Source organism: Marmota flaviventris, chromosome 9 (assembly GCF_047511675.1).
Source record: "Marmota flaviventris isolate mMarFla1 chromosome 9, mMarFla1.hap1, whole genome shotgun sequence".
Taxonomy (NCBI): domain Eukaryota; kingdom Metazoa; phylum Chordata; class Mammalia; order Rodentia; family Sciuridae; genus Marmota; species Marmota flaviventris.
In genome coordinates, this window is record NC_092506.1 from 49,074,626 (window position 1) to 49,096,939 (window position 22,314).

Below are 22,314 nucleotides of genomic sequence, written 5' to 3' on the forward strand. Positions count from 1 at the left end.
ATGTACTCTGAGCAGAGGAGTCAAGAGACCTCTCCTGATAATAGCTAAAATATGGAAACAGCCTAATTATCCATTAATTGATAAATAAACAAATGTGCTACCAATGTAGCTCAGTGGTATATGTTTATATAATAAAATATTATTTGTCAATAAAAAGGCACGGAATCCTCATATATGTGACAACATGGGATGAACATTGAAAACATTATGCTAGATGAAAGAAGACCGACACAAAAGACTACGTGTTGTATGATTCCATTTTTATAAAAGGTCCAGAAAGTCGATTGTGGTTGTCAGGATAGCAGAGAGTAATAATGGTACGGGTTTCTGTTTGGGGAGATGAAAATGTTCTAAAATTGGATAGTGGTATTGATGACATCATTTTAGAAGTATACTAAAAACCACTGACTATTTAAAAATATTTTAGGAGATAGGGATATATAACTAGAGGTGGAATTATTGAGTTAAACATAGTTACCGCTGTTTTCCAAAGCAGTGGCACTATTTTATCTTCCTATCAGCAGTGCATGCAGGTTCTAGTTCTTTTATATTCTCAACAACACTTGTTATTATTTATTTATTTGTAGTGCTGGGGAACAAACCCAGGTTCTCACTTTTGCTAGGTAGGCACTCTGCCAATGAGCTATATGTACAGCCCTATCTTTTTGATTAAAGTCATCCTACTGGATGTAAAGTGGCATCTCAGTGAAAACTTCAAGTGGTATTCTTGTGGTTTTGATTCTGTAATTGAATATTTCGCTGATTTTTTTTTCTTTTGATACTGAGGATTAAACCCAGGGGTTCTTTACCATTGAGCTACATCTCTAGGCTTTTATTTGATTTTGAGGCAGGGTCTCACAATTGCCCAGGCTGGTCTTGAACTTGTCATCTCCCTGTCTCATCTTCCCGAGCTGCTGGGATTACAGACAAGTGCCACCATGTCAGCTCTTGGTCTGATTATTTTTTTTTTAAATCATATAACCATCCATCAACTAATTACTGTGGCTAGTGGATATTGACAGTCTTAGTGAATTCAGGTCAATTCCTAGAGCTGGAGGTTGGGATATGTCACTCAAAATATAAAGGGGGAGATTTGAAGATACAGTAGTTTCCCTTTACCCATGGTTACATGTTGTAAGGTTTCAGTTGCCTGTGGTGAATTTCATTTGGAAAATATTAAATGGGAAATTCCAGAAATAAACAATTCATAAGTTTTAAATTGCATGCCATTCTGAGAAGCATGACAAAATCTCATGCTGTCCTGCCCTGTCCTATCCAGGACATGACTCATCCCTTTGTCTGATGTATCCATATTGTATATGCTACACATCTATTAGTCACTTAGTAGCCATTTCAGTTATTGGATTGAATGTCCTGGTATGGCAGTGCTTGTGTTCAAATAACTCTTATTTTACTTAATAATGACTTCAAAACACAAGAGTAGCAATTTTGCCAATTTTTTTAAACAAATTTTTTTGTAGTTGTAGATGGACAGCATGCCTTGATTTTGTTTGTTTGTTTTTATGTGGTGCTAGGGATTGAACCCAGTGCCTCACATGTGCCAAGGCAACCGCTCTGTCACAGAGCTACAGCCCCATTCCACTTTTGCCAATTTTATTAAAGTGTATTGTTTAATTGTTTCATTTTACTGTTAATAGCTTGTTACTGTGCCTAACTTGTAAATTAACCTTTTTCTTGGTATGTACATATAGGAAAAAACATAGTATATTCAGGGTTTGGTACTATGTAAGGTTTTAGATATCCATTGGAGGTTCTTGGAATGTATCTGCGGAGGATAAGGAGACAATTATACTACTTGAAAGGGGAAGGAGAAATGAATGTCTAGGAGGCAATCAACATATATTTTCTACAGGATGGGTTTGCTTGCTTGGTTTGAGCATTGGATCTGTCCTGTACACAGGGAGTGGTACAGAGGAAGAAGGGAAAAAAAAAAATCTTGGCTAAGACTCAGGACCAGAATCAGCTCAGCATACAGGGTCTTGAAATAGTTCCTACTAAAATTGAGTTTTCTCTTTGAAAACTCTAGTTATCAGGCACATATGTGATTTGCAATTGTCTCCTCCTCTTTTCCCTTTATTGGATGGGATTTGGGTGTGTGTGTGGGTGTGTCCCAGAAGTCTCAGATGGCAGGCCCTTGATACTGGTGGTCTGGTGGGAGCTCAGAGGAATTCTGACTGCATGCCTCCATGTGGCCTGTCTAGCACAGGAGTCATATAGTAATCAAATTACTTACCTTGTTTCTCCCAGAGCAAGAATCCAAAGAGAACAGGTGAAAGCTGTATGCTCTCTACTAATCTAGTCTTAGAAATCAAGCAGCATCTCTTCTGCCACATTCTACTGGTTCCAAGCTAGTCACTAAGAGTGTCCCAGAACTTAATATCATGTTCCAAACCACCATAAATGCTTACTACATGTCAGCACTCTTGTAGATGATTTATATATATGAATTCATTTGTTTCTTATTAAAATCCCCATGAAGGAGATAGTCTTACTGTCCTGATTTTAAAGAGGTACAGAGGTTAAGTTCCCTCCAACACACCATTAATGAAAGAGAGAGGATTTGATTCAGTCTGGCTCCAGAACCCATGGTCTTAATCATTAATCTGCACTGCCCTACACAGAGCTGTGATTACTGTTACATTTTGTTAAAATGACATACACACAGATATTCACTTTTCATTCACAATCACTAGCATGTAAACTCACAGAACACATTTAAAATCATATGACACAATTCTTTCCTCCTCAGCTCTGTGGTGGCCTGTGTGATTTCCTTTCCCTGGAATGCCTTTCTTCCAATTATTCTTCTGTCTATATTATTTATTCGAGGTCTTTTCAGAAGGCTTCCATGACTACTCAACCCCAGTGTGAGTGCTTTTCCATTTGGAACACATGGTGTTTATGTAGTTGCAACTCTTGTCTTATGCATTATAATCTTACTGTTTTGACTGTGTCCTCCATTGGACTCTAAGTTTCCTGAGCTCAGGGACACATATGTGTGCATGAAAGGATCTCTAGCACTGAGCATGGTGCCTGGTAGGTAGTCTCATGTCACTAAGTACAAACTAATCTTTTGAACTTACACTCATCATATGCAATTACACAAAAACATAGCCAGTAAGACACTGTACTGATACACACAAAACCCGTCATTTTCATTCTTGTCCAAGCAAACTCAATCACTATGATTTATTCCCCATGCTCAGTCATTGTCACATTCCTTACATGCTGTCACCACCACTAGTCCATCACACACTCAATTACCGTGACAATTCTAATCCACAATCACTGCCACATACTGTTTTTTACACAAGTATATTCACCATCTGCACTCGGTAAAGCAGAATATTTATTCTCCTTCAAGTTGAGTTAATATGACAACAGTTCTATTTTTCACATTCGCTGTCACATGTTGTGTTTTTCATCCACACAACCCCTGACATATACAATTATGGTCACACACCGTCTTACAGTCTTTCTCCCACTCCCGTTTAACACTCTGCCACACTCAACGCCTGCATTCACTGGCCAGGGCTGAAGCGGCACGTCTTTGGGGTCGACTGGGGAATCTCAGCCCAGGCGGGCGCGGCCGCGCCCCGCCCCCTCATGCATATGCAGCACCTCGGCCCGGCAGCCCGGCCCCCAGACGGCCATTTGTAGCGGCGCTGGAGGCAGCGTTCCGCAGGCGCTGCGGAGAAGCGTAGAGGAGCGAGTCGCCGGCCGCTGCAGCCCCTGACCCCTGCGCTCAGTCGGCTTCTCCGCGCCTCGGGCGGCACCAAGTCAGCCCCGGGGCTTGCGCTGCCGCGCCGAGAGTCCTTCCTGGCAGCTCCCGGCGCTCGGGACCCCCTCCCGGCCGCTCGCCCGCAGCCCGCCGTCCGCACACGTCCCCGAAGCCGGGCCTAGGGCGGGCGGCGGCGGCTCGGCGCGGCTCGGCGCGGCTCGGCGCGGCGCGGCCGGGCTGGGCTCCGCGGCGTCCCCATGGCCGCGGCCGGCTGGCGAGACGGCTCCGGCCAGGAGAAGTACCGGCTCGTGGTGGTCGGCGGGGGCGGCGTGGGCAAGTCGGCGCTCACCATCCAGTTCATCCAGGTGCCTGGAGCGGGCCTACGGGGGCACCGGGGCGGCGGCGGGCGGGGGCTTGCGATACCTGTGGCGGGGCGGCCGCTGCGACCCCGCCCCGGAGGCGCCGCGCGGGTCGGGGGTGGGCGGGCTGCGGGCGCCGGGCCGGCTCTGCGCTCCTACCCTGCGGCCGCGGCGCCGCGCCCCTGCCTGCCCGGCGCCCGGCGCGGCGTCCCGAGAATCGGGCTTCTCAGGAATGTGGCCGGGAGGGCGGAGCTGGCAGGGTGGGAAGCGCCGTTCCACCTTATCGCTTCGACGGAGGCCAGAGACCCACGGGAGCGGCAGCGCCTCGGAGCCGGGCTTCCTGCCCTGAGGGCCCCGGCGTTGGGCGCGTTCGGGAGCCCGAGCCCCGCGCGCCGCTTCTCAGCTGCACGCCGTCGCCTCCGGCGCCGTCGGTGCGAGCGCGGTGGCCACTTGGTCGCGGCTCTGCGCGGTTCGAGCCGGAGCTGCCGGCTTCAAGCGGTGTGTTTTTCTTTGTGTGTGTTTGCGCTTTCCTTACAAGTGATCTCTTAGGTAATAGGTCCGGGTGGGAGTGTTTGTAATGCCCCAGGGAAATGGTGGCTTCGAGGAAGTTAAAAATGTGCCTTGATAGGGGTGAGACAGTTTCCTAGGAATTCCTGGTGCCTTCCTGCTTCTCGCTGTGCCAAGGTGAAGTTTGGGACGAGCTAGTCTAGGAGATGTGGGAGTCGTGCGTTCAGTATTCTAACCACTCTCTCCCCCACCCCCACCCCCACCCCCACCCCGTGCTGGAGGAGGAAAGTCGGGTTGTGTTAAAAAAAAAAAAAAAAAAAGGGAGGGGAGGTGGAATTCTTCATTCTTAGAAATTGCTTTTGGTGAGAGGTTTGAGTAATCTTTTTAGAGATTTTTTTTAAAAAAAGAAAACCCAGATATCTTCTCTCTGCTTTTGTCAACCTAAAAGGTGTGGCATATGCTTCGAGAGAACGAAGGTACCCTGCTCTACCAGGTAACAAAGATATTTTTTACTGTGCCAAGAGTACAGATGACAAAATATTTTTTCTGATTCTTGTTTCACCCATTTGTCGTTAATTGGGTTAAATAGCTATTTCATTAAAACCTATAATATTTGTAGTGACATTAAAATGCCAAGTACGGTAACATAAATGTATCACTTTTGTCATTGAATAAATGAACAGTAATTACTGCTATAATATCCCATGGAATTAAAAATCGCTGCTAAAACCTTTGTGTCCAGAAAGATATGTAATGAGCCTTTACAGCAAGCTCATTAGTGAGTTAAAAAAAAATCACACTGAGTAAGAGGTGAGATTGGTTTGAGTTTAGCAGACAGAATCAGGGATGCTGTCACGTCGCTGTTTCCCCAGGGCCAAGAGAGACTTTTAAGTAACTGATAGCAAAGCAAAATAATTTATAACTAACCCTTTTCCTTCATGACTAGATTGATGGTTGGTGTTGGAGGGAGTCCAGAAATGGGAGGGCAATCTGGGTTCCAATATCAGTGACTAATGTTAGTTAAAATTTAAACCCAAACATTTAAATTTGTTTGAGGAAGGGATCATCTGAAAGTAATTGGATCTATAAGTTAATTATTTAAACAAGGTATTGGAACTTTTGGTTTTGGAAATAGTATTAGAAACCATTAAGATGATGGTAATTGTTATCTTCCTAATGATTTTGTAGAATTCATTTGTTAAAGAAATACTTCCTTTATGAGTAGTATAGTATCTGAATGTGGTAGATGATATCAGATAAAGGTATGCATGAAAAAGACCTATATATAATACACACACACACACACACACACACTCAACATTATTACATAAAGTATGGACTTTTTGTCATACACACATGAGGTTGTATCTTTTGCTCTGTTGTTTTGCAGGCTGTGAGAACACTGCCAAATATTTAGCTTCTCTGAGCCTCAATTTTCTTGTCAGTAAAATAGGTTTGATTACACATTCTGTATAACTTCTAAATTATAAGAAAGGTCTTAATTTTGTACTTAGCATGTAGTATGTGCTTTGTTAATGGTAGGCATTTTTATAAGTGTATGTTCAGTTCTGAAACATGCTTAAATTCAAAGGGAATTCAGATTTGCAAAAGTCAATTTGGGAAGGATTAATAAAACACTGTGTGTGGGTCTAGGAGTGTAGCTTAGTGGTAGTGCTAACCTAGAATGTTAAAGACCCTGGTTCTATCCCCAGCACCCCAAAAGGGGAAAAAAAAAACCACTGTGTAGTTTAGTAGGAAGACTGGAAATGTTATATGGGAGTATGGGGATGACGATGTGTTAGCTTGGAGAGAGGAGGCAGCTGGGGGTGGTGGGAGTGAGATAGGTGACTTGGGGCCAGTGAAATAGGAACACATAGGCTCTGAAGTTTAGGCTTTCTGGAGAAGAGACCTAACTATGCCATTTGGTCCATGGGTAATCTCAGACAAGTTACTTAACTTCTTAGTACCTCACGTTTCCTCTTCTGTAAACTGGGGAAATACAATGTACAACATCCAGTTGTGAAAATTAAAATGAGTTAACATGCCAAGGCTTAGAACAGTGTGTAGTTCATAGTAAGACTACATATGTTGATGTTTTTATTATTGTTATTATTATTTTGGCTATTGGGGATTGAACCCAGGGATACTGTACCATTGAGCTACATCTCTAGCTCTTTTTATTTTGTGTTTTGAAACAGGATCACACTAAATTGCCAAGGCTGACCACAAATTTGCAATCACTTGCCATCCTTTCACTTAACCTCCTGAGTTGCTGGCTGGGATTGAAGGGGTGTGCCACTGAGCCTGGCATTAAATTATTCTTAGATTATGTAATTGAAGTGTTTATCATCTATATTAACAGAGCTGCTATTTATTGTCTGACACTGGGGAGTTAAAATTCATTCTATTATAATTAGTAGAAACTGGAGGGAGAGGAGAGAGCAGAAGAATAATCATTTTAAACAAGGAAGTTCTCTTTGTAAATCAGTTATAGATTAGGGTGGCACAAATTGGTCTTTTTTTTTTTTTAATTTTAGGGTTTTTTTTTTTTTTTTTTGGTATTGGGACTTGAACTCAGGGGCACTCAACCATTGAGCCACATCCCCAGCCCTATTTTGTATTTTATTTAGAGACAGGGTCTCACTGAGTTGCTTAGTGCCTTGCTAAATTGCTGAGGCTGGTTTGAACTAGAGATCCTCCTGTCTCAGTCTCCCTCCCAGATTACAGGCGTGCGCCACTATGCCATTTATTTAATTTTAGTTTTGAGAAAGGGCCTTACCAAGTTTCCCAGGCTGGCCTCAAATTTGTGATCCTCTTGAGTACCTGGAATTATAGGCATGGGTCACTGTGCTGGCTTATATATATATAATTTTTTTTTGTTGTTGTTGTAAAATATTTTATTGGGATGAAATGTTTTTTTTTTTAATTGGTTGTTCAAAACATTACAAAGTCTATATATTTTTTTAAAGACTTTGGAAATATTACATTGTTTTTATATGTTTCAATATATGTTTTCTATTCTGTTATTTATTTATTGTAGTGCAGGCAATGAAACCCAGTAGCTCATGTACTACTGTGCTATATCGCCCACCCTCTATTTTGTTACCTTCAGCAGAAAAAGTATAATAAACACATTTGGAAATGGCAAATTTAAAAACAACTTCTCTTGTAACTCCCCTTCCCCCTTTTTATTTTTTATTTTTTTAGTTGTAGTTGGACACAATACCTTTTATTTATTTATTTATATGTGGTGCTGAGGATCAAACCCAGCACTGCACACGTGCTAGGCGAGCACTCTACCGCCAAACCACAAACCCAGCCCCTCTTGTAGCCCTTTCTTTGACCCTAGATTTAGTTGTTATCTTCGGTGTATATGAAGAGCTGCAAAATTAGGAAATCAAAATAATAAATTGAAATGCGTTTTCCATCCTCCCTCCCCTTGGGGGGGGGGAGGCTTTTGAACACAGGGGTGCCCTGTCACTGAGCTACATCCCCAACTCTTTTTAGTTTGAAACAGGGTCTTGCTAAATTGCTGTGGCTGGACTTGAACTTGGAATCCTTCTGCTTCAGCCTCCCAAATTGCTGGGATTACAGGCATGTACCATTGTGCCTGGTTGCCTTTTCTGCTTTAAAAATGAATACAACAGCTGGGTGAGGTTGCACATGCTTGTAATACCAGTGATGCTGAGGCTGACAGATTGCTCAAGGTCAGCCTCAACAACTTAGTGAGACCCAGACCCTAAGCAATTTAAGGAGACCCTGTCTTAGAATAAAAAGGACTGGGGATGTAGGTCAGTGGTTAAGTGCTCCTGGGTTCAATCCCTAACTGCCCCCCCCCCCCCCAAAAAAAAAAAAAAAAACAACAAGAAAAAAAAATCATAGTGTATGTGATAAAATGTAAAGTATTGTTATTAAGAGTTACATGAACTCCCTGTTTCTGATGTTTATAGGTTCTTTTGAAAAACATTTTTAAGTTCTCTTGATAAATAGAATACCTAAGTGATGAGTAAATTCCAGTTAGGACATAATTTTGACATTGTACAGAGTGGAAGAGAGAGATAGTTTGATATTGGGGTCTTTTTTTTTTTTTCTTTCCAGTACTGGAAATTTAACCCAGGGGTGCTTTACCATTGAGCTAAGCTACTCCCTAGTCCTTTTTGTTAATTTTGAGGTAAGGTCTTGCTAAATTGTTGACCCTGACTTAGACTTGCCATCCTCCTAACCCAGCCTCCCAAGTCATTTGGATTACAGGTATGTATCACCACATATTTGTATTCTTAGACTCCCTAACCAGATCACTCTGGTAGTCTCTCAGTCTCCCTTAAATTCTTCATGACTTCAATTCTCCATAAAATATTGGGTTTGGTTGAACAGATCTCTGCATCTTTGAAATTCTTACTGTGGTCAGGATTCTTAGGTTCTCTTAACCTCAGTTCCCCATTTGAAAAGGCAGAATAAACAGTACCCGTAGGATTTTTGGAGTAAATAAAATAAATGCTTGCAAATCATTTAGTACAGTGCCATCTACTGAGTAAGTAACTGATGATTATTATCTGGTTTTCTTTGCTATTCTTACTTCTATATCTCGATGTTCTTCCAAAACAAAATTTGTAATTTTTCATTTTTCCCTAACTCATAATCTAGTCTATTAAGTTTTGACTACCCTTCCCACCCCAAACCCATATACCTCCTCCTTCTCATTTCTGTCTTGTATTTAGGTGATGAATATTGATTTAATTTTGAGTTGTGAAAACTTTTTTTTTTTTTTTTTTTGTGGGGAATTAATTTTAAGAAATGATGGGACTGGGATGTAGCTCAGTGGTAGAGCATGTGCTAATTATTAGCATGTGCCAGGTCCCCCCGGGTTAAATTACTAGGACAAAAAAAAAAAAAAAAAAAGAAGAAGAAATAATGAACTAATCATTGGATTTTGAATTAGTGCTTCTTCTGAAAATTTGGAGAAGAGAATATTACATGTTTTACAGATTTTAAAGTTAGATGTTCTCAGTTTCTTATTTTTTTTTCCTCCCCTATATTGGGGATTGAATTGGGGGTGCTGTACCACTGAGCTATATCTACAGCTCTTTTATTTTATTTTGAGATAGGGTTTTTCTAAATTGCTCAGGTTGGTCTTGAATTTGGGCTCCTCCTGCCTCAGCCTCCTGAGGATCTGGGATTACAGGTGTATGCCACTGTCCCCAGCTCCAGTTTCTATTTTTTTAGCATCCAAACTTTTTATTGAGCAGTTTGTTGTGTTTGAACTCTAGGGGTTAGCTAATTTCTCACATCTTGAATTTTAGTCAATCTTAAAACCTGTTAGTCTTGACTTGATTCAAACATTACTATTTACCTAGAGTTTATCTTTTGCAGAGTATTGTTTTCATTGTTTTTTTTTTTTTTCCCCCTTGGGAGCAGAGATCCTGGAGAGATTTCAGGACTCCCTTATTTTTGTTAATAGTTACTTGATTCATGTGTCAAGGTTGTGAGTTTAAATTCCTGAATTGTCATTCCATTTCTACGTCTTTTTATTTTATTTTTAATTTTTTTTTAACACTTCTCAATTAGCACTATATATATTTTTTCTCATCAATATTTTAAAAAATATCTTTATTTTTGTGTATTTATTTTTATGTGTTGCTGAGGATCGTACCTCACATGTGTGAGGCAAGTGCTCAACCACTGAGCCACAATCCCGGCCTCTACATCTTTTTTCAAAGTTTACCTTTCTTTAAAAAAATTTTTTTTTAATTTATTCAATTTTACGTGGTGCTAAGGATTGAACCCAGTGCCTCACACAGTGCTAGGCAAGTGCTGTGCCACTGAATTCCAGCTTCCCATTTCTACATCTTGAAGACACTTCTTCAATTAGAAGATACTTCTGTATTTTATTTAGAGACAGGGTCTCATTGAGTTGCTTAGCACCTTGCTTTTGCTGAGCCTGGCTTTGAACTCTCCATCCTCCTGCCTTAGCCTCTGGTGAATCTCTTGATTTTAAACTTTGTGTGCATGTGTGAGCGTGTGTGTTTGCACATGCATGCGATTTCAGTGATTTGGGAGGCTGAGGCAGGAGGATCACAAGTTCTATGCCAGCCTTCTGCAATTTGGTGAGACCTTGTCTCAAAATAAAAAATATAGCTTGTGGTAGTGCATCCCTGGGTTCAGTACCCAGTATGTGTCAGGGGAGTACTGGAATTATGAATGTTAAGTGTTAAAATGATATCTGATAATCCTTTTGTAAAAAAGTTAACCTACATTTCTCAAATGCCAGCATGTTACTATATTTGCTTTTTCCTTCCAATATAAACACATTAAAAAAAAACCCATTGGCTTGTAAGTTGACATTTTCCCCGCCTCCATCCTTAAAGACCTCTGTTGTTATTTTCTAAGAACAAGGGCATTTGCTTACATAAACACCATACAGTAAACCGAAACCAGAAGTTAACATTAATATATTACTATTACCTAATTTGTGGATTTTGTTTTTTGGATTTTGCCAATTGTCCCAATAATGGCCTTTATAAGAAGATTATATGATGCATTTTATATCCATTTCTTCTTTAATTTGGAAGAGTTTTTTAGTTTCTTAAAGAGTACAAATTAGGGCTGGGGTTGTGGCTCAGTGGTAGAACGCTCCCTAGCACGTGAGAGGCCTGGGTTCGATCCTCAGCACCACATGAAAATTAATAAATAAACATATTGAGTTCAACTACAACTAAAAAAAAAAAAGAGTACAAATTAGTTATTTGTAGAGTCTCCTTAATTTTTATTGACTACTGTTGTGATTAAGTTCAGGTTATGTGTTTTGGGGGGCAAGAATAACAAATGCTGTGTTCTCAGTGCATTACATTAGGAGACATGAGGTAATATTTATATTAACCTTTTGGCTCAACAGTCCCAAATCTAGTATTTTACCCTCAAGATATATTTCCAGCAGTGTGAAAATAATAGGCACAAGGTTGTGGCATTATTTGTACTTGCAAAAATTAGAAGCAACCTACTAGGTAGGAGGAGTTGAATAACATGATATATTCACCCACTGGAGCATTATTCAGCTGTAATAAAGAATGAGAAAGGCCTTGAAGTATGGAGTGCTTTCTAAAGTACATAGTTCAGTGAAAAAACTAAAGTGGGAAATGATAAACAAGAGGCTTTAATAAATACTGTAGAAAAGAAGAGGAAATAAGAAAATACATATGTATTTGTTTATGGGGACAAAACTAAAACAAGAAGAATACATGAGTGATTGATGATAAAATTGGTTACCTGGAGAGAGAGAGAGAGAGTAGGAATGAGGTGGAAGAAGAAATGGGAACAGTGATCCTTTTGACTTTTGGAACCATGTTAATGTTTTACATACTGTATATAAATAGCAAACATAGCAATAGAATCAGGTGATGAAGGAAATAAGTGTTATGTGAAATACAAACAAGTGATCTGAACCTTATTTAGATAACTTCTGAACCCAGTATTTGTACTATGTCCTCAGGATAAAGACAAAAAGAACTTGAAGCAAAGGTTGAACTGTAGTTGATGTTTTTTTTTTTTTTTTTTTTGGTTACAGAGGCATGAGTTTGCAATTGTGTGTATTTTTCTGTACTGAGATTAGCAAATAAGTAAACATATTTTGAAAAATGGGAGCAGGTTCTTACTGTTGGAGGAAGGGAGCTATAAACGTGGAAAGGGTGAATGTGACAATGAACTCTGTTGTTTGACTGAAATTGGAGATATTGGTTTAACCTTTTAAAAGTATGTAGATACAGAAATACAGTACAGGTATGTGGATGCACATGCACACATGTATACATTTTTCTTTTTTTTTTTTTTAGTTGTAGATGAGCACAATATCTTCATTTTTATTTGTTTATTTTTACATGGTGCTGGGGATGGAACCCAGGGCCTCACACATGCAGGGCAAGCACTCCACCACTGAGCCACAACCCCAGCCCCATGTATATATTTTTCTTCCATTTCCATTCACAGGGCCCAGAAACAGGGACACCTTGTTAGAATTGAGACCAACTAGCACCAGATCTTGGTTTCTAAATGCCATTCTCTACTAGAAGGAACTTTAGAGAAATGTCTGATTCTAGGGTTGTGGTAGGAAGAAATACAAGATGAGCCTGTAGTATCTTGTATTTTCAAGGGTCTTATAATACAAGACACTACAGGCTCATCTTGTATTTCCAGAAAGTAAGGAATTACTTAAAAAAAAAAAATTGGAGATGATGGGGACTACCATTGACTTACTAGGGGACAATTTAATAATTGAAATGAGATAATTGACTCCATGATGATAAATGATTGAGAAGTTTTTGATGTAGAATTCAGTCTAGTGAATAAACATTCAGGATACAGTGGAAACTTTTGATGATCTCTCTCTCTCTCTCTCTTTTTTTTTTTCCCGTTTTGTTACTGGGGTTTTTGAATTGGGGGTGCTTAATCACTGAGCCATATCCCCAGCCCCACTAGGTAGTCTAATCTTATGGGATTACAGTTGTATATACATCTGTTGTTGACAGAACCTAACTGCTTGGTTATGCTAATGAGATGTAGTCTTTTTAATCACTTTATCTGGGTATTGAATGAATTTATGCTTCAAGGAATCAAGTTGAGGCATCAAGTTGGGCTTACTTCCTCTCTGTTTAAAGAGAAAATTTTTTTTCTACTTGCAATTTTTTATTTTTAAATTTGTTCTAATTAGTTATATATGACAGCAGAATGCATTTCAACTCATTGTACACAAATGGAGTATAACTTCATTTCTCTGATTGTACATGATGTGGAATCGCACCATATGTGCAGTCATACATGTACCTGGGGTATAAAGAGAAAACCTTCTAATTTTGTAGCCAGATATTTTGGTAGGGAACTATTGATAAAAATAGGTTAGGACAGTATACATTTTGGCCATGGACTCTTTTTTTTAATATTCTTAGTTTTAGGTGGACACAATATCTTTATTTTATATTTATGTAGTGCTGAGGATCAAACTCAGTGCCTCATGCATGCTAGGTGAGCACTCCACCACTGAGCCACAACCCCAGCCCTTGGCCATGAACTGTTAATGTTAGCAAAACAACTCTCTCCTTTTATATCAAGTGTCTTTTGCTATGTAGATGTATTTTATTTTTTTTTCTGTGTTCTTTTTTTCTACTGGGATTTAATCTTAAAATTATTCATTTTCTCTTCTTCTTCCTCTTCCTCTTCCTCCTCCTCCTCCTCCTCATCCTCTCCATCTCCCAGGGATTGAACCCAGGGGCGCTTTAACACTGAACCATATCCCCAACCCCTTTATTTTATATATATATATATATATATATATATATATATATATATATATATATATTTATTTATTTATTTTTATTTTTTTATTTATTTTATTTTTTTTAGAGACAGAGTCTCACTGAGTTCCTTAAGGCCTCCCTAAGTTGCTGAGGCTGGCTTTGAACTTGTGGTCCTCCTGCCTCCCCCTCCCGAGCTGCTGAGATTATAGGCATGTGCCACCATGCCCAGCTAGTGTTCTTATTTAAAACAACCAAATGTGAACTGGGTGTGGTGGAACACCCCTGTAACCTCAGCTACTCTGGAAGCTGAGGCAGTAGAATCAATCACAAGTTCTGGGCCAGTCTCTGCAACTTGATGAGACCCTGTCTTAAAATAAAATAATCAAGGATGTAACTTAGTGGGAGTGTTTGCTAGCATGTTTGAGGCCCAGAGTTCCTCATGTTTCTCTTCTGCAGAAATAACTGTTCTGTTTGTATGCTTGCAGCATTCACTTATCACTGGAAATGGGAACATTTATCAGGATATGACTAGAAGTTTTTCTCTGTTCCCAAGTTTCCCCAGGGAAAGGATGAAACACTTAAGGTCTGGGAAGATTTCATTTTTTGCATTTTTTTCTCAGTTATCTTTTAAATATCTGCTATTTGTGCTTTGGGTTCTCTGAATTTTTTTTTGCTATGTAGAGGTATATCCTCAGTCTTCTATAATATTCATATCATGTTTGTCTAAGTCAATCAACGAAAAGAATAAGCTATATTCATTCTAGGAAAATTTGTTAAAATTTACATCTGTTTAAATCTCAGATTTAATGCCCTTGGCTGAGAAGTCAAGATATTAAGTCTTATATTAAACAATGGTAATGTTTTCTTATCTTTTCTTAAGGCCACAAAACTTGTATTTTTCTGAATCTTAATATTGTAAAACAAAGATTGGGGTTTTTCATTGTGCAAAGAATATGTATTTGTTCATGAAGTTGATTTTGGTGTTGGAAGTAAAGAACTGGTCATCCTCAGGATTGCTTTAAGCGACTGAGATTTCCATTCTGTTCTGTTGTAGGAGGGCAGATGGATACTGGAAAGTTTCAGATTTTTGGACAGTATCAGTAGGATTTCAACAAATGAGAAATTCTTTTAAATCCTCTAAAACATTCAGCCTATTCTGAGCTGTTAGCTGAGAGGTATTATTTTAGAGAATTGTTGAAAGGGATGCTTTTTTTTAAAAAAACTGTTGGAGATCAGACTTAGGGCCTGACACATGCTAGGCAAGTGCTGTACTAGTGAGGTACATTTCAGCCCAGTTTTTAAATCCATTACATCTTAGCTTTCTGCACTGAGGCAAGTGGAAGAGACGGGGGAGACAGAGGTTTGTGTGTGTGCATGCTTACACATCTCTAAAATGTGAATCACAGCACAGGTTTTCTTGCTGTAGGTATAGAAAATGGAATGGCCTAGAAACAAAAGAGATCCTTTAGAGAGTTTGTGTATAGTATGTGTTTGTGGATGTAACCTGAAGTATGCTTATATTGCATTGAATATTATAATAGTTACCTTTTTCATGATTTTATATATAAACTTTGCTGTTGCCTTCCTCATTTTCTAAATGGAATTAATTGCCATATATTTCTCACTATAGTACTTTTAGGGAATATAATTTATAATTTTAAAGATATTTTAAAGGAATTCTAGTGTTTTCCAAATGTGTTACTATCACCCTGTAATCTATGATGTAATTTTTTTTTTTTTTTTTAGTTCTAGGGACTGAACTTAGGGGCAATTTACTAGTGAGGTACATCCCCAGACCTTTTTTATTTTTTATTTTGAGACAGGCCCTTGCTAAGTTGCTTTGGTTGAGGCTGGCCTCGAACTTGGGGTCCTCCTGCCTCAGTCTCCTGAGTCGCTGGGATTTTAGATACGTGCCACTGTGCTTTGCCTGAAATCTGAAGTGTAACTAATGACCTTTGGAAAGGTATTGGAAGGCTGATTTTGTATTGTTTACTTGGAAATAAGATCTTGCGCTTTTTGCTTATTCCTAGAATAATTTGTAATTTCAGTTTGAATATCACCTTAGTTTTTAAATAATTTAATTTTTTATTGGTGCATTATAATTATACATAGTAGTTGAATTCATTGTGCCATATTGAGTAATTTAAATTTGGAAAAAGGTTGAGTGGTTCCTTCTCAAGGCCTTGGGAATACTAGACAAGTTTATACAACTGAGCTATGGCCTCAGCCCTGTATAAAACTTTATTTAGAGATAGAGTCTCACTAAATTGTGGAGGTTGGCCCAGAATTTGATCCTTCTGCCTTCCATCTCCCAAGTAGCTGGAATTATAGATGCCTGTGCCACCTCACCTGTTTGACTGTGTCCTTCTAATTATAGATTTCTTGCTTCATTGGGTTAAAGTAAAAGAAAATGTAAAATCTCTGTTTTAGAACATTAAGAATTTTTTTCGTCACAGGGGATGGCACATACCTATAATCCCCACTACTTGCTCTATGTTCAATTCTTAGTCCTGCTGGGGTGAGTGTGGAGGGTGGAGGACCAAAAAAAAAAAAAAATACTGAATGTAGTGTCACATGCTACAGCCCTTCCCTAGCAACTTGAGAGACTGAGGTAGAAGGATCACAGGTTCAAAACCAGCCTCAGCAATTTAGAAAGGCCTTATGCAATTTAGTGAGACCCTGCCTCTAAATAAATAAATAGATAGATAGATAGATAGGGTGGGGGCTGAGGATGTGGCTCAGTGGTTAAGCACCCTGTGTTCAGTCCCTGGTACTCTTCCCCCATCACCACCAAAAAGAAAAAGAAATTTACAATTGATTTTTGTAGCCATTCCTAGAATATAAGTGGAGAATATTTGTAGCATATGAAGTACAAAGTTTTACACAAATATATTAAAATGGAACTTGTCAATAATATTATAAATTTTTTAAAAAAAAATTTTTTTAGTTTTCGGCAGACACAACATCTTTGTTTGTATGTGGTGCTGAGGATCAAACCTGGGCCGCACGCATGCCAGGCGAGCGCGCTACCGCTTGAGCCACATCCCCAGCCCCATTATAAATTTTTTTATATCCTTTTTTATGCCTGTTAAATCTGTGAGGCTCTGAAGTAGTTTTATTAAATCTTTTGTGAAGACCTAATTTTTCCATGCATTTCTGATTTTGCTTTTCTTTGATGGTATATTATTTATTATATAAAAGTTAGAATGATTAAATCTTTCTTTTATCATTAAGTAGTATCATTCTTGTGTATTTTACCTTGTATTTCATCCTATAATATTAATATTGCCATTCTTGGTTTTTGTGTTTGTATGCATTTGCTTGACTTTAATTGTATTTAACATTTTTTTCAACTTTTTTTTTTTTTTTTTTTTGGTACCAGGGATTGAACCCAGAGGGGCTTACCAGGGACATCCCCAGCCCTTACAGATGGGATTTCTCTGAGTTGCTTAGGGCCTTGCTAAGTTCTTTTTTCACTTTTGTGAATAGTATATAATGTTTAAAAATCAAATCTGAGATTCTCTGTTAGTGGAGGAATCCAGTGATTTGTGAAATCTGTGTAAATTTGTTTTTATTCTTTTTTTTTGTACTTTATATTCTTTGTTTTTAACCTTTAACCATTGTTTATACAGACTTGAGCAAGTTTGTTTATATCATTTTATTTCCCTTGTATTGAGGGTATAAAAGTGGAAGTTATTTCAAAAGTAGAGGTTATTTCTAAGGAACTTCTTTCTTGTGATTGCTTTTGTTAGTCCTAAGTCGCCTAATGAAATTAAACAATACAGCTTCCGTGTTTTTGTTTTTAAAGAATTCTAGACATGGAAAAATTTATATTGTTTGTCTAAGAAACAGCAACCTGTGAGTCAAATTTGGGTCTTGATTCAACTGCTGTCTGACTGTGTGGCCATGGACAAGTCAATTCGCTTTTCTGGATTCAGTTTCTTCATTTTTCAAATGGAAGGTTTGAAGTAGGGAAAGATTCTGTGTCTGATTGACCTTGGCAATATTTAAAACCCTGTAAACACAAGGATGTAAACAAGTATTTTAGTAGGACTTTGTATCTTTTGTGTGTGTGTGTGTGTGTGTGTGTGTGTGTGTGGTTGGGGATTGAACCCAGGAGCTTACAAATGGTAGGCAAGTGCTCTGCCACTGCAGTTAATGCCCAATCTGTTTACATTTTATTTTGAAACAGGATCTCAGTAGAATGCCCAGGCTGGCCTGGAACTTCAGCCTGTCTCAGCCTACTGAGCAGCTGGGATTCTAGGTGTTAAGGGTCTCTGTGCCCAACCTAAGTCTTTGTATCTTTAGATTGCTTGGCCTGAATGTATGCCTTTTCGTTCGTTTGTACACTTTGTTCTTCCTATTTAGATTTTGAGAATCATAGATCAGGAATACATTTGTAACATAGAACTAAGTGCACAGGAAAATATTTGTTGCTGTTTATTAATTGCTAATATTAGGCCTTAGATAGGAAATAGAAAATAACTAGGGAAAAGATATTAGGAAAGATGAGTAATATCTGTTATAGGATAGCTTCATAGCAGCCTATTAATGAAGAGAGCAAAGAACTGGTTTTCATTTTTAAATTTCAGAGCATCTCTGAAATGAGAAGATCAATATGGCAGATGCACATTTGAATCCTGAGTTTTAGAAGTTTTAGCAATTGATCCATAAGCATTCAGTTTTATCCAAAAAAGTCTTTGGACATAGTAGTCATCATTAATTTCTTTCTGGAAATTCTGACTCAGGAAATGTGAAACAGACTTGAGGGTAATGTCTTAAGGAGTCACTACTTTTGTCTTATTTCCTGGTGGGTTTTCTCCTAATGCCTTGTTTTTGGTTAAATGATGACATGTGGTTGAGATTATAACAGTCAGCAGTTTGTTAGCTGAAAGAGAAAGAATACTAACCAGTCAAGTCAAACTGCAAAGGAAGATTTGTGATAATAATATAATTTAAATTTCAGAAATAATGTAGAAAAATAATGTGGACTATTAAATTTGTAATTTTGCCCTTATTGCTTCTGAATTTAAGATGCATCTACTAAATAAGGTAGGGAGTTTGCCTTAGGTGTGTATGTGTGTGTATATGCACAAGCCCATATAGCCTTATACCCTCTCTTATGGGAACTGAATATAGGGTTATAGGCATGTATTTCAAACCAAGAAAAAAATGCATTTAAAGTTAGAGTGTTCTTTGTGAGTTTTTAAAATAAAAACACGGAGATAAAAATGTAAAACAAAGGTGTAAGTTTGTGATAATTTAATAACAAGTTATAGATGTTTAAGTAGATATAATGGTAAAGCTTACTCAAGCACTGCATTAATTCTTATTTTCATATACTGCATGGAGCCAACCCAGGGAGCTCTACCACTGAGCTCCATCCACAGTCCTTTTTGTTTCTTAATTTGGGACCAGGTGTCACCAAGTTGTCCAGCTTACCTTAAACTCTTGATTGTTGTGCCTAAAGTCTCCCCAGTAGCTGGCATTACAGGTGTACACCACCATGCCTGACTAATGTTAAAAAATTTCTTATAACCACTGCACTATTTTATGGTGTTAAAATTCTTTTCATTTAGTTTAATGTTAAGAATGCCAGTCGAAATGGTGATGTTATTTTTGTTTTTGTAAGTTCCTTGCCATTATGAAATCTTATTTTTTTGTGAGATAGGGTATAACTGTGTTACCCAGGCTGGTCTCATAACCGGCTTGGTACTGAGGATGTAGCTCAGTGGTAGAGTACTTGCCTAGCATGTACATGGCCCTGGGTTCAAACCCCAGCACCACAAAATAAAACATCAAACACCCGGGCTCAAGTGATCCTCCTGTATCATCCTCCCAAGTAGCTGGGACTATAGTGTACCATGGTTTATGATCATTATTTTAGTAGGTCTGAAAATATTATGGAAATCTTGTCTTCTGTTAAAATGTTAGATTGTGATTCTCAGTTTTTAATTTTATAAAACTAAAGTTTTTATGTTTATTTTATAGATTTTTTTTTTAAAAATTTCCTATATCATTGCAGATTAGCTGAGTGTGGTGTAAACCTGTAATCCCAGTGATTTGGGATTCTGAGGCAGGGGGATTGTAACTTGGAGGTCAGCCTCAGCCATATAACAGGACCTTCAGCAACTTAGAAAGACACTGTCTCAAAATAAAAAAGAAAAGGACTGGGAATGTAGCTCAGTGGGAAAGCACCCATGGGTTCAGTCCCCAGTACCAAATAAATAAATAAACAAATAAAATCATTGTGAATTACACATATAATTTAGATTTCTTTGTAGTAGTTTCAGGAAGAAGCCATTGACTGAGTCGATTGATCAAATGAAGTTGTCTGACATGGGTTACTTTAGTTTGTGGTTTTAGCTGAGCAGTACATGGTGCACAGCTGTTGCTCCAGCAGCTTTGTTCCAGCTGTCCTGCTTGCCTGTCAGAAAATACCCTGCATTCCTTTTTTTTTTTTTTAAACAGAACTTTTTGTAATGTTCTATGTTTTCTTACTTAAATGAATCTTAGTAATTACTTTAACAACTTTTCTTCACTTTTCAGCCTATGAGTAGCTACTTAGAATGATGCCACAATGGATTATGTATAACAGATTTAATAAGCCTGGTCTATTTATATATATATTTTTTATTGTGAGTTAATGTAGTTGTGAAAATTTACATAAGACAAGTGATTGATATTGAAAAAGGCACCAAACTTGAGAGACAGCTCCAAAACAAGTAGCTGAATATCTGGAAAATGAAACTGGCATATCACCCCACATCCTGTAGTGGGGATTGAACCAAGGGGTGCTTTACCACTGAGATACATTCCCAGCCCTTTTTATTTTTATTTATCTATTTTTATTTTGAGGCAGGGTCTCACTAAGTTACCTAGGGCCTTGCTAAGATGTTGAAGCTGGCTTTGAAACTTAGGATCCTCCTGCCTTAGCTTCCCATGTAGTTTTTTATTTTTAGACAGGGTCTCACTAAGTTGCCCAGGCTAGACTTCAACTTGTTATCTTCTGCCTCAGCCTCCAGAGTAATTGGGATTATAGGGTGTATACCACAGTACTGAACTTACTATTACTACTACTATTACTATTACTACTACTACTACTACTACTACTACTACTACTACTGGTCCTGGGGATCAAACCCAGGGTACTTACCACTCAGCTACATCCCCAGTCCTTTTTATTTTTCATTTTAATATGTTCTTGCTAAATTGCTGAGGCTGGCCTTAAATTTGAAATCCTCCTGCCTCAGCCTCCTGAGTTGCTGGGATTACCTTGCTGGGATTACTGTACCCAACTCCTGTTTATTATTTATTTAAATTCAATTTTATTTTTGAAGCCAGGGATTGAACCCAGGGGTGCTTAACCACTGAGCTGCATCCCCAGCCCTTTTCATATGTTTTTTCGAGACAGGTCTTGCTAAGTAGCTTAGGCCCTTGATAAATTGCTGAGACTAGCTTTGTACTTTGGATTTTCTTGCCTCAGCCTCCTGAGCTGCTAGGATTACAGGCATGTACCACCATGCCTGGCTGTTTATTATCTTTTTAAACACGATTTACATATAGTTTTTTTTTGTGAGTTTTATGAAATTTCTGTCATAATTTTTTTTTTTTTTTTTGATACTGGGAATTGAACTCTAGGACATTTAACCACTGAGCCACATTCCTACTCCTTTTTGTATTTTATTTAGAGATGGGGTCTCACTGAGTTGCCTAGGGCCCTGCTAAATTTCTGAGGCTGGCTTTGAACTCAAAATCCTCCTGCTTCTGTCTCTTGAGCTGCTGGGATTACAGGTGTTCTCCACTGCACCTGGCTTCATAAGTTAAGTAGTGAGAATCTGGGCCTGGGGATGTAGCTCAGTGGTAGAGTGCTTTCCTAGCATATACAAGATCCCTAGCTTTGGGGGGAAAAAAATTCTGTGAGAATCTTGATTCATTGTTTAATTTAGAATAATGTGTTTAGTTGAAATTACTTATATCATTATAAGTAGAGTGTATCAAGTGCTGTTGTATGATTGTTAATAAAGGTTGGATAATGTTAGTGCTCAAAATGTTTTTGATTGTGTTTTATATTTTGGATTTTCAGATTAGGATTATTTAGTCAGTAAAGTCTATGCAGATAATTCCAGAACCTAGAAAGATTTGAAATCTGAAATGCTCTGGTCCCAAATGTCTTAGATAAGAGATACTAGATCTGTACTTTAAAGTTTTGTTGTTAAAGCTCAGAGGCCAAGAGTGGTGATGTATGTCTGTAATCCAGCTGTTTGGGAGGCTGAGACAGGAGGATCTAAAGTTTGAGACCAGCCTGTGAAATTTAGGGAGACCCTTTCTCAAAACAAAAAAGGTTAATTCAGTAAGAAATTACTGAAAGTTACAGTAAAAAGGCTGTAATTCAGTAAGAAAGCACTCACCTGGCATGCTG

General features: G+C 38.4%; 1 protein-coding gene across 1 annotated transcript in view; it reads left to right on the forward strand.

Annotated features, from left to right (window-relative positions):
- The first annotated feature begins 3,956 nt into the window (after positions 1-3,956).
- Rras2 (RAS related 2) overlaps positions 3,957-22,314 on the forward strand; it is a 123,271-nt gene continuing 104,913 nt past the window's right edge. The window contains exon 1 of the mRNA XM_071616374.1: positions 3,957-4,107. Coding sequence (XP_071472475.1) covers positions 4,000-4,107 — 108 coding nt within the window. The 5' untranslated portion in view covers positions 3,957-3,999. The remainder of the gene's footprint in view (positions 4,108-22,314) is intronic.